The sequence below is a fragment of the Physeter macrocephalus genome, chromosome 20 (genome assembly GCF_002837175.3).
Source record: "Physeter macrocephalus isolate SW-GA chromosome 20, ASM283717v5, whole genome shotgun sequence".
Taxonomy (NCBI): Eukaryota; Metazoa; Chordata; class Mammalia; order Artiodactyla; family Physeteridae; genus Physeter; species Physeter macrocephalus.
This window is the reverse complement of record NC_041233.1, coordinates 68,777,542-68,790,074: the sequence shown is the minus strand read 5'-3', so window position 1 is coordinate 68,790,074 and position 12,533 is coordinate 68,777,542. Positions and strand designations below refer to the sequence as shown.

The 12,533-nt window shown below is 50.7% G+C and overlaps 2 protein-coding genes and 1 long non-coding RNA gene across 5 annotated transcripts in view; 1 reads left to right on the top strand and 2 right to left on the bottom strand.

The window, feature by feature from the left end:
- LOC129391631 (uncharacterized) overlaps nt 1-1,181 on the bottom strand; it is a 10,711-nt gene extending 9,530 nt beyond the window's left edge. For all 3 annotated transcript variants that reach the window (XR_008616108.1, XR_008616109.1, XR_008616107.1), the window contains exon 1: nt 1,042-1,181. This is a non-coding gene — a long non-coding RNA (uncharacterized lncRNA). The remainder of the gene's footprint in view (nt 1-1,041) is intronic.
- AFAP1L2 (actin filament associated protein 1 like 2) overlaps nt 1-7,846 on the top strand; it is a 103,880-nt gene extending 96,034 nt beyond the window's left edge. Inside the window, exons 15-20 of the mRNA XM_028481589.2 lie at nt 767-1,006; nt 1,090-1,264; nt 1,559-1,714; nt 3,177-3,370; nt 3,488-3,610; nt 4,497-7,846. Of these exons, the coding sequence (XP_028337390.1) occupies nt 767-1,006; nt 1,090-1,264; nt 1,559-1,714; nt 3,177-3,370; nt 3,488-3,610; nt 4,497-4,523 (915 nt within the window). The 3' untranslated portion in view covers nt 4,524-7,846. The remainder of the gene's footprint in view (nt 1-766; nt 1,007-1,089; nt 1,265-1,558; nt 1,715-3,176; nt 3,371-3,487; nt 3,611-4,496) is intronic.
- Nucleotides 7,847-10,151: 2,305 nt separating this feature from the next.
- VWA2 (von Willebrand factor A domain containing 2) overlaps nt 10,152-12,533 on the bottom strand; it is a 49,095-nt gene continuing 46,713 nt past the window's right edge. Inside the window, 6 exon segments of the mRNA XM_024121646.3 lie at nt 10,152-10,574; nt 10,577-10,652; nt 10,654-10,738; nt 10,740-10,932; nt 11,995-12,354; nt 12,357-12,474. Of these exon segments, the coding sequence (XP_023977414.2) occupies nt 10,333-10,574; nt 10,577-10,652; nt 10,654-10,738; nt 10,740-10,932; nt 11,995-12,354; nt 12,357-12,474 (1,074 nt within the window). The 3' untranslated portion in view covers nt 10,152-10,332.

Genomic DNA, 12,533 nt, shown 5'->3' with positions numbered 1-12,533 from the left:
TTTTTTTTTTTTTTTTATATTGAGTTGTATGAGCTATTTGTATATTTTGGATATTAACCCCTTGTCGGTCATATCATATGCAAATATTTTCTCCCATTCCATAGGCTGTCTTTTCATTTCATCAGTGGTTTCCTTTACTGTGCAAGAGCTTTTAAGTTTAGTTAGATCTCATTTGTTTATTTTTCCTTTTATTTCTTTTGCCTTAGGAGACAGATCCAAAAAAATATTGCTATGATTTATGTCAAAGAGTGTTCTGCCTATGTTCTCTTCTAGGAGTTTTATGGTTTCAGGTCTTACACTGAGGTCTTTAATCCATTTTGAGATTATTTTTGTATATGGTATGAGGAAATGTTCTATCTCATTCTTTTATGTGTAGCTGTCCAGACACCATTAGCCTTTGAGGCTCATAGCTGAGGTGGAATAATCACCCTAACAGCAGGTTTCCTTCACTGGGCATGGGCCTCTGTGCTAAGGGCTTCTGTGGGTTATCTCATTTAATCCCAGCCACCTGATAGGGAGGTACTACTAGTCTCTTCTCTCCAGATGAGGAAGTGAGGTCGGGAAGATGAAGTACTGTCTCCTGGGTCCCCCAGCTCTTGAACGGCAGACCCAGGCCTTCTAACTCCAGCTCAGCGGGAGGCTCCCTGGGAAGGAGGCCCTGCGAACTCCGGCACAAGGAAGGGGACAGGAGACCTGCGGCAGGGCCCCCTCCAGAGCCCAGGGAGCCGAGGCAGTGGAGAAAGCCCCCTGTCTCTTCCCTATGCAGGGGGAGGCCCCTGAGGAAGCTGCTCCTGCGACAGATGCTCCGAGTGAGCCTGACCCCGACCGCGTATACCTGGACCTCACACCCGTCAAGTCCTTCCTGCACAGCACCAGCGGTGCACAGGCCCGGGCCCCCTCACCCACGCTGCCCCAGCCGGACCCTCCAGCCAAGGCCCTCCCTGAAGACCTGAACCCCACCCCCGATGAGCCCCTCGTAAAGTCTCCAGAGAACCCTGAGTTGCAGGTACAGGGGTCCCCCAGCAGGTGAGCTGGCCTTACCTTCTGGGGTGCCTCGGCCAGCTGGGTCCTGTTTGCTTTCTCCCAAAGCAGATGCAGCAGGAGAGTCAGGAACCTGAGGAGGCTTCCCGGGGAATCACGGCAGTCAGAATCCAGACTGAACAGCAGAAGATCTCCTTCCCACCGAGCTGCCCCGACACTGTGCCCGCCGCCCCAGCCGGGGCCAGCCCACCTGTGAAAGACAGGTCGAAGGCAACCAACGCAGGTGCCTGTGCTAGATAAGAGTTGAAGGTTTTGGAAAGGGCTTGGAGAAGTTAGCCCAATCCCCTCCCTTTCAGATGAGGAAACAGAGGCTCAGAGAGGTGAAGGACTTGCCCAACGTCACACAGCAAAGAAAGGGTGGGCCCCATTTCCCTTTTTGTCCATGCTAGGCTGGCCTGGCATCCAGCTTTAATCTACTACCAAAGCCCTGGGTTCTGTCTGAGCCTGTGGAGTGGGGTGGGACAGCCCTCAGGGGCCAGCCTGGCTGACCCGGGGGTTCCCCTCTCTGGGTCTGTAGAGATCAAACTTGGCAAGAACAGGACAGAAGCCGAGGTGAAGCGGTACACAGAGGAGAAGGAGAGGCTTGAGAAGAAGAAGGAAGAAATCCGGGGGCACCTGGCTCAGCTCCGGAGGGAGAAACGGGAGTTGAAGGAGACCCTGTTGAAGTGTACAGGTAAGGGGCCCCCCAGCAGAGAGGGCCCGTGGAGGGGCCTAGGCTTTCTGGGGGAAGAATCCGGATCTGTGCACCTGGGCTGCAGCCCCGTCAGCCTTTGGCACAGGTGGATGCTCCCTGCAAAGTCCTCCCCTCCAGCCTGTCTGAAGGGTCGCTGTCCTGTACCAGGACGTAGTTGGAAAAGCTGGTTAAAGGAGGAAATTCTCTAAAAATTGTGTTTAGACCTGAAATGTTTGAATTCTCACTTAAAACAAATGAATAGTTTTTGGCCCATCTTCTAATGCAACGCCAAGGTCTTTACCTGCCATCTGGGCGGGCTGACGGGAGCCCCGGGCCATGGTTTCCACATTAACCACATCTCTAATGCCTCATCTGGTCATTTCTTTACAAGCACCTTAAGTTTGTGTTCATTTTAAAGAAATCTGAATCCTTGTAGATTATTTTCCAAGTCATCCTCATATGATTCTTCAGCCGTTTCCTAGCACCTTGTCTCTCCCAAAACCTTTCAGCAGCATTTGACTTCATTTTCAGAGAGTAACTCTGGGCTCATTTAATATTTAAACTGCAGACTCACACTAACAAACAGGTTTGGGCTCTCTGGGAAGCTTATAACATGATTGGTGGTGGAAGGTCATGGGGGCACAAAGTGACCCACTGGTTTTTTTGTTTTTGTTTTTTTTTAATATTACCTCTTTATCAAGAGAGAATTCACAGACCATATATTAACCCATTTATGGGTTATGATGCGGGTGGTTTTCAGTATATTCACAGAGTTGTGCAGCCATCACCACAATTTCAGAACACTTTCATCACTCCTCCTCATTAGCAGGCGCTTATGCTCAGGATTCTATATTGAACACATGTGGTACCATCCTTTCCTCTAGCAGCAAGCTCCTAGGATTGACCCTTCATAAGTCGTCATTTCCTGGTGCTATAGGACCAACCTGAGAACTCCAGGGTGAAGAGGGAAGCATAAAACAGGGCTGAGAAGGTGCCAGGGCTGAGGACCACTGCTCCACTAGGCCCAGGGAAGCAGCACGCGCCAGAAGGATGGAGGGAACTGTGTGGGGCAGGCTGCAACGGCCCAGCCATCCTCCAAGGGTCATTAATAAAGCTTCTCTGTCCCTTTGGGGTCGCGGTCACAATAGCAGGTATCCAAACAACTGAGAGTCTCTCTACCAGAAGAGACTTAGGACTCAGGTTCGAGGTTCGGGCCCTCTCGTGAAGGCAGAGCTCTTCTTCTGGGGCCTCCCCGGCCTTTGTGGAGTGCGGACACAGGACCTGGGCTGGGAGGCCACCCATCACCCAGAGGCCCAGCCCTGAGTGCTGGAGCCAGACCTGTGGTCCGGGGCCACTTGGGGTCCTGTTCCAGCAGAGCGTGTGTGACTCCTGCCCTCCCCCTGGTGGGGCTTCTGGCTGAAGGGCTGTTTGTTCCCTGCAGCCGACTGGCTTCTCTCTGCAGACAAGGGGGCGGCGGCCAGCCTGGAGGAGAAGCTGAAGGAGGTCGAGGAGGAGTGCCGGGTGGGGGAGCGCAGGCGCGTGGACCTGGAGCTCAGCATCGTGGAGGTGAAGGACAGCCTGAAGAAGGCCGAGGCCGGGCCCGTGACGCTGGGCACGACTGTAGACACCACCCACCTGGAGAACGTGAGCCCCCGGGTGAGTTCGGGAGCCGCGTTCCTCTGAGCTGCTTGCAGGGCCTCCTGGACTGGGCTTGGGGACTGGGTCACCCCTCCCCGGCCTGAACTCAGCCCTCCCTCTCTCCCGTCACCACAGCCCAAAGCCGCCACCCCAACTCCTGCCCCGGACTGCACCCCAGTCAACTCCGCCACTGCGCTCAAGAACCGGCCTCTGTCGGTCATGGTCACGGGCAAAGGCACCGTCCTCCAGAAAGCCAAGGTAAGCGGTCATTCCCGGCCTCCTTCAGGGCCACGGGTGGACAGCAGCACTGTCACTATGGTGAGGGCCCCCTTCTGATGCGGGTGGCACTTTCCTGCTTCGCGTGAGGGCTCTGCTGTCAGCAGGAGGAGGCAGGGGCTGGGGCTTTGCCGTGTCTTTGGCACTGACCAACCAGGAAGGTGCTTACGCTTGGTTCAGTGTCCTTACGAGTCGGCCTGAGGGCGCGTGAATGCCTGCACTGCCCGCCACGTGATTATCAGTGGAGTCCGGGGCAGAGCTGCAGTTCAGACACAGACTGGGGCTGGACGCTTTTCCAATTAAAAAAAACCTCAGTGACTCTGAAGGACTTCTGCCATGAAAACTAAAGAAGCAGATTCAGACAGGTGACAGATTTGCCTAAAGCCATCTGGCCAGCTGGTGGCAAAGGCTCAGTAAGGTGTAAACAGGGAGCAGATGCCCATTGCTGGGGTTTTCCCTGAGGGCTAGACAAAAAGTGTTAGGAATCCTTGACTCATTTATACAGTAAAGAGCATGCCTAGAGCTGCCTGTGTTTTTGGCAAACTCTGCTCCTTATCTTTATCCTGCTCATTACCTGCAGGAGATATTTTGAGGCACCTGCACCAATGACTAAGTATTAAATCCATGCAAGCACATGAGCCACTGCCACCTCACTGCCACGGCAGACATCACTCGCCTCCCTCTCTGCTGCTCCATGGCCTCAAAAGTCTCTGAACATGTGCTCCAAGCACTGGGGGACACACAGGGGTTGAACCTTACTTAATTGGCATCTCTATTCCTAGCTTCTTCTAGGAATATGTAGGTTGGCTACAGAGGATAACTAACTTTCTTCTTTTGGGGGGATGCCGGTGCTTGAATGGTACCCTAGGAATGGGAGAAGAAAGGAGCAAGTTAGGAAACAAACTTCATCTAGAGACTCTCCTGTCAATATGGACCTTGGTGACAATCCTGCTTCGTTACAGTCTTCGTTAAAGCAGCAACTCTGTAAAAGGGTGAGTCTGTTTACAAGAAAAAGGAAGGACTGGGGTTCTATGAATGGAAAACTTCAGCTAAGAGGAGGCTCTGTCCCTTTGCAGAGCCAAAGGAAATAATATGACAACAACAACAAAAAAGACATTTTTGGAGACCTAAGTCTATTGGTTGTAAACATTACATTGCTGTATTTAGGGGTATTCTGTGTTTCTTTCTGGAAGTTTTCAGCAATTGCTTTATCAAGCTTTTTAAGTGAAAAGATTCTGATGTGGAGACTTTGGTGGAAGAGAAATTAAGGTAGCAGGGCCCTGTCCCACTGATCACGTGGCTTTGGTGACTGAGAAGGTCTAAACTCCTGACTGTCATCTCCTATCTGATTCTTAGCAGTGTCAGGGGTTAAACCGTCCTTGTCTTCAACTGTGTAAAACCATCTATGGTTTTTTTGAGAAATGGTAACGGGGAAAAACATTTGGGACCAAGCTGAGGCACTGTTCCCAGTAAATTAAGGACTTTTTTTCAGGCTAAAGCAGGCCAGAACCAATTGCTTTTAAATAAAATTTTAAGTGATGCTGTTTTACATAGAAAAAAAATGTTTCAAGTCCTGTAACTTAGAACAGTGAAAAGTGTCTTCTGAGATTTAACTGACGTTTTACATTACCATAGAAACAAGATTACCCTGTGTTTACAGATTCAGTCCTGTGGTGAGGCGATTTTTAAGAGAAGAGTTATTTAATATAATGTTCTCTGTTTTTTTAAGTTGCGCTCCATGTCCAGGCCCTTTCCAAGAAAAAAGGGGCGAATTTTGTTTCTGGTGGTCTCTTCTCTTAAAATTGGCAGTGCCGTTCTTTGTGTTGCCCGTTCTTCTCTTCTGATGGTATTGGTTAACACAGGTTGGAACATTTCACCTATCATCTCTCAGCCTCATTTCTGGGGGTTCTGAATCAGAGTTCTTTAACACTGGTTCCTGAGAACTAAAGGTCTTTTGAGTCTTATTGTCTTTCTAATCCCAGGGCATTTATTTCCTTTGTCATAAACACTTGGTGTCCCAAGTGGTGAGTTAGTTTTTGTTTTTTTTTAATAAAATGTTAATTGCATTTTGGATTTTTCTGTATTTCATGGACCGACATGGGGCAAGGCCTGGTAGACTTCTACTTCAAGGGGGGAAACATCATGGTTATTTAGGCACTGAACTTCAAACTATGTGCAGTAAAAACTGGTAGAACTACAAGGTGGGATCTTAGCAGGAGACTTCAAGCCTCCTTAAATCAAGTAGCATAGGTAAGGCTGAATGAAAGAAGATTTTAATAGTAAAATTAACACAAGGGAAACATCTTTAGAAGCTGATCATACATAAGTGACTGAAAATCAGTACTCCTAGAAATTAAACACACTCCTAAGTAATTCTTGGAGGGAAAAAAGGTACCAATACTTGGAAAGTTGCCTTAGTAGTAGTAATTAAGAAAGTTTATAGCATAAACATGCTGGTTTTAAAAATGACAAAACCAAATTTCTGGCTCATTGAAAAGGCAAATATAATAAAAAGCCTAGGGCAGTATTAAATGGCAGAACTGAAAAGGAGGCCTTAAGTACAGATACCGACAAGACTTTTTAAATTACAAGAAAACACTATGATAATAGCAGCTTGAAAGTTTGAGGACTATATATTTTTCATTTTAGAAAGTTAGAATTTTGTATCAGAGCTATGCTAACACACAGTGCAAAAGAAAAACAATCTCATTTTTGAACACAGATGAAAAAAAGCTTTAAAATATTGGCAAATGAAATTCAACAGTGCTTAAAGCATCAGGTATTGCGACCAGACAGCATTCATCCAAGAAATCAAAGGTGGTTCAACAACTGAAAATATACTAATGGGTAATTTATCATAGTAACTGATTAAATGTGAAAAAACATCTTCTGAAAGGAAGCAGAAAAGCAAACCACAAATCTCAACACTCCTAATAAACACTCTTTGTAAGCTAGGAATAGAAGTAAACATTCCTTATCAAGTAATCCACAGAAAATAACATATAATGATGAAAAAGTCCCTTCAAGTCAAGAATCAGATGCATGCTGTTACCACTACTTTTTAAAACATTATTCTGAACGTTCTAGACAATGCAAGATGACAAGAAAAAGCAGTATAAGATTTCAAAAGGAAGAGACAAACCTGTTATTACTTGTAAATGCTGTCTTTCTAAAAAAGCAAGAGAATCAAATAATCAACTATTAGAACTAGAGCATTTAGCAAGTTGGCTGGAATAAGGATCATTTGGAGAAAATAAAAGATTTATGATCTATCTGCAGTGTTTAAGTTTTTCCAAGGAGAACATATTTATATATTACATGTGCAATTAAAAGCCAATTTATTTTAAAAGAAAGAAAAAAGGGTTGGCTGGGAAAACATCACTTAAGGCCATCTTGTTAGGAATTCCCTCTGCCACTACTGGGACCCCAAAAGGGTCGAACTCTTCACACCTTCACTAGAAAAGGTAAAGTTTCAAGGGCTGGGACCTAAAAATAGAAACAGTAAATAAAGCCTTTGATATGTAAGCCCAGGGACCACAGTTTTGTGGGTTTTTTTTAAGTCCAATTCAAATGGGACATCAAAATGTCAGCCCTGAACCAGACAAAAAGCCTACACTACGAAACGATTAAACTGCTGTTAATATAAAGACAAGGGGTTCATGTAAATTCAGACATCACCTATCAGCACGTGCCAGGTGGACATGTGACCCTGCTCTGATGTCACCTTCTGCCAAGGCAAAAGCAATAATAGGAATGAAAATGTCCCTTGAACGCAAATGACTGTCATGCACAGTGCTCGGCACACAGGAATTTTTAACGTCTAACAGAACCATGGTGATGACCTTTCAAGTACTTCTCTTGCACCAGAAATCCTAAAGTTCTTAAAGCTAAGCAATACTTAAACCAAGGTAGCCTTGAATGTTTGCCTATAAAACATCACATTAAGGTATTTACCTTAAAAATAAAAACTGTGATAAAGTATTTGGATCTAAATCAGAGATCTACAAAGGCTTTTACCAAAAACCCAACTCCCAACATGACCACCCAGGGGGAGAATTGATTCCTAAATACTGTGGGGTAAGGAAATATCCGGTTCACCAAAAAATATTCCAACTAAGCCTCTTTGCCATTTAGGTACAAAAACTCCTGTTAAATAAATAACCAACATTACTTCTTGAAATATTCCTTTCAAAACCAGGTCTACAAAAAACACCTAAAACCAAGCAGCATAAGATCTACGCCTAAAAAAACAAAACTCCAAGTTTCTTTGTTCTATATTGATTGAGTTTAAGAATTCTACTCCTTTTTGCCCCCAAAGGGCAGAGTAAGACAAGCACTCAAGAAACACCCTGCAATTAACCCTCCTAAGTAAAGGCTGAGAAGCCCCTCGAAGGGAATGCTGCCCGGTGCCCAGGCCCAGCTCACGTGGCCCCTCGAGACCAGGGCCGTTTGCACACTCAGCCCCTCCCCCAAGGGCAAACAGCTGGTTAATCAGTCACCTTGCAGTGTGGGGCCTTTCCAACTCCCACACGCGGGTCCAGTCACCAAAACAAGTCACCAATGCCACTCAAGCCCCTTTTCAAACTAAGAATGAATCCATCTGGGACATCTTAGGAGAAAGATGTGTTTAAAGGTCCACCCTTTGTCTATCTTGAAATGCCATCACGTCAGGGGTCCGAGTGACGCTCTCATCACTGCCTTCTGTTGGGCATGACTGTCCCAACAACGTTCTACTTAGCATCTGTTGTGGGAAAAGTGAGCTTCAAACAGACCATCAAAAGTCTCCAGGTTCCTCTGTTCCTCCTCAGGGGAAAGGTGGCAGATGACACCAGCTCAGCAGCGCTCAACTAGGTCAGCAAAGTAAGTACCTACACCTGAAGAATTTTCAGCATTGTCGTTAGGGGGGAAATCAGCTGCTACTGTGTCCCTAGGCAGCACTGTCTGCAGCTGGACCCTCTCTTCTCCCTGGGTCAGGAGAGTGGGCAGGAGGGTTCTGGACAGGGCTGAAGGCAGACACGCAAAGGACCCCACGAGACAGGATGCTCCGCTGAGGGCAGGCCCCCTTTCAGCGCCCAGGGGACCCAGGCCCTCTTGGTAGCAGCTGCGGGGGGGGCAGCTGCTGCCCTCCTGCAGGCTCTCGGCTGGGGCCACGTGCCTTGGGGGTGTCTCCTCTCAAGGCCCCTGGGAAAGAAGTGAACTTTGAGGGCACGAGGAGTGTCTGAGTCCTCTTCTCAACCAACTAGCTGCCTCTCGGGCCCCATCATGCCTTGCTCTTACTCCGTAAGCCAAGGAAGAGGTGCCCCTCACATCACGCCTGGTATCAGGAAGCCCACCTCTACCAGTGCCTGAAAACACAGGGCTCCAATGGGAATCATCCTCTGGCTGCCGCTGCTGTTCTAACTTTAAATTCATGAACAGCGGCCACAGGTGGGCCAGAGTGCTACCCAACGATCATTCTCTACGTCCTTACTCTGGTCCCCTCCTCTCCTAGACAGTTACTAGTTCTCTTCCCTCCTCAACCTCCATGTCTCCCCATCCCTCACTCTCAGCTGAGCAAACCAACGCCCGGATCTCCCACCGACTTCCACTGCCACATCTACCCACCCACCTGTACCCGTGCCCAAATCCTCTGCCTGCCTTCCAGTTACTCTGCGTCCACTTGCTTCTCCCTCCCAGTCATCAATTTTCATCAATCAGAGTGTGCTCAGCACCATCTAATACACTACGTGCTGTACTTATTTGCTGTCTCCCTCACTAGAATGGAAGCTCTACGAGGGCAGAGATTCTCTCTGTCCTGCTTCCTGCTCTGTTCCCCGCACCTAGAATGGCACCTGGGATGTAGGAGGCACCCACTGAATGTTTCCTGCATGAACGAACAAATGATTGATTCCTTCCCCTGATGCTCTAGAGCCTCCTTTGGCTGTGTCCCCGGGGCTCAGGAGGACTCAGAACAGCACCCCAGCTCCCAAGCGCACACAGGCGCCCCACTCACGGCTCTCGCAGTGCGGGCCCTCCGGCCATCCCGGCACTCGCGGCGGTAGCTCCCGTTGTGCAGGACGCAGGTGCCCTCGCTCATGCACGGGCTGGGTGTGCAGAGGTTAACTGGCCGCTTGGCTTCTGCAAGGGAGCACGTGCCAGCAGACCCAGCCTGGGCTGGCCCCAAAGACCCCGCTCTAAGGAAGCCCAGTACAGAGGCGAGGCCACCGGAGCAGAGTCTTACACATCTTAGTGGCTCCATGGGCCTTTGAGCCACAGGTTAGTTGGGCCCCATACTGCATGGCCGGTCAAAGACCCGACTTCCACCCAGCTTTCCTACACGTGTACAGAGACTCCCTCTCTCGGACGGGCCGCGCGCACAGCAGTGCTTATTGTTATTATTATGGCCACATGCTTTTTAAAAAGTGGAAAGGATGTCACTGGCAAAAGGAAGGCTTGGAGTCAGGCTGTCCTGGCTGTGTCTGCTCCTACCAAGGTCAGTGCCAACCCGGGGTCCTATGGGTATCCTAATGACGTCTTCTTTTTAAGTGGGGTGCATACATTCTCAAGTTTGGGAAGAGGTGCCTGTGTTAAATTATCTGCACCTTAAATGTCAGGTGAGTGACATTCGTGTGAGTGTGGCACTTAGCATAAAGCCCGGCATGTGGAAAGCACCCGGCAGCTGGGAGGAGTTGCTGTCCCTGTAATGATGTACGTGAAGGCTCGGGTTAAGGTCCTCCCTTGGAGGCGGCCCCGAGGGTGTGGATCGCCCCCCACTCACCTCTGCCTATCCACCGGATGAGCGTGTCCTGGTGGTGCCTCAGGTCTGCGTAGGCTGCCACGTGGATCAGGGAGTCCCGGGGACCTGTGAGCCTCCGCAGTGCCTCCCTCAGGACGGGCCCCACGCCCATCACCAAGACAGAGACGCCGCTGTCCCTCAGCTTCTGGGCAGGGACGGCCACGTCCTCTGTCCCCTCCCACCCGTGACCACCACCACAGCCTTGGGGACACCAGGCCGGGCGCCCCTCCGGACCGTCATCACCTTGTTTGTCATAGATGTGCAGCAAGGCCGTGCCTGCCGAGCCCACCCCACCCAGGTAGGGGGCCTGGCTCCTGCCCCGCAGTGATGCAGCTCCGGGGGTCCAGCCCAAAGGCTGTCTGGACCTGGCCGCCATACACCACCAGGCCAATCTGTGTCACGTCAGGGTTCACGTCAAACCGGGGGGCACAGCTTCTCACGAAGCTCTGCATCTGGGCGAAGTCCTCGGGCCCCACAGAGGCCGAGGCGTCCAACATGAAGACCAGGTCCAGCGACTGGGCCTGGCAGCCTGCAGAACAAGCAGAGTGGACCTCAGGGGGCAGTAAAGTGAGGACTGCTCTGGGGTGAGCGGAGCCCAGGTCAGCCGGTCTGCTGTCTGTCCACTGCAGTATCCGTCCTCCACCCTCTCCTAGAATGGTAGCAGGACACGTGAATACTCAGCTAGACCACATTCCTAGCCTCCCTGGCAGGCGGGTGTGGCCACGTGACAAGTTCTCTATAATGGGTTGTGATTCCAAGTAACTGTGCAATTTCCAAGTTATATCCTCAAAAGGAAGCTGCTTGCCTTCCACTTCCCCTCTGCCCTCTTCCTGCTGTCTGAGAAACAGTGACCCTGGAGTTAGAGGTGGAACCACAAGATAGCCGAGCCACCCTGCTGGCCCTGGCCGCTCACCTCTGAACTGTTATGTGAGAGGAATAAACGTCTACTGTGCGTAAGCCGTTGAGCTCCAGGGCCTCATCTACGCCATTACAGAGTGCCCTCCACGTGCCGTGCACTGTATACAACGCACTAATTATACCATGTGGACAAAACCGCCAATGCCGGTCCTTGATCGGCTGACAAACATGAAACTAACAAAGAACTACAAACTATTTGAGCAGCCATGGAGGAAAGGAGCAGGGTGCTATGAGAGGGACCAGCAGGGGCGACATGGGTGGGTGAGGATGGGGTCAGGGCTCCTCTGATGAGCAACATTTCAGCTAAAGACTGAAAATTCAGAACTTCTTAACAACAGTAATAAATAACAATTAATAATAAATAGCAATACCTACAATTCTGAGCGTACACTCCGAGCATACTGTGTACTAGTGTGTATGCTGCTTGCCTTACTTAAACCTCACAAAAGCCACTCTGGAGGTACTACTATTAGTCCAATTTTACTGACCAGTAAACTAAGAAGTTCCTCATCACAAGTCTAGCATACAGAAGAGTCGGGCAGTGCTTGCGGCCCCCAGTACAGGCCCTGGTTAAGTCGCTACCAAAGGGAGGAAGGGCCTGCCACTGGCCAACCGGCCCCCGGGTCGGGCGAGGCTGGCCCGCAGCTGGCGCCGGTGCAGGACTGGTCCTTACCTGGGCGCTGCTGGCTGCACAGCTTTCCCCGCAGCTTCGGGATTTGGCCGCACAGGTCCTGCGGGCCGGCGTAGATCATGAGGCGCTCCGGACTGCCCGTGACCTCCTCCAGCTCCCCCCGCACGGCCTCGCTGCCCACGCCCAGCAGGAGCAGCTCCCGGGCCCTGGCGAAACGCGCCGGGCCGGCCACCTGGTCCTGAGAGCGCGCCTCGGTCATCAGGACCACGGCCCTGCGGGGCCGGTCCAGGCCCATTCCGGCGGCGCTCCTGAAGCCGCGCTCCGCCGCCTGCCGCAGGGCCTGGCCTGTCAGGGTGGTGCCGCCACCGAAAGGCAGGTCGTCGAGGCTCCTGACCAGCTCCGCACGTCCCGGTACTCGCCCACGGGCACGGCCACGCCCAGCTCCGCGCCGTAGCTGGCCACACCCATGCGGGCCCCGGAGCCCTCGCTCAGCGCCGCCGGCACGAATTGCTTCACGGAGGCCTTGGCCCGCAGGAAGCCCTCCGGGGTGGCAGCCGCCGAGCCGGCCAGCGGGAAGACGA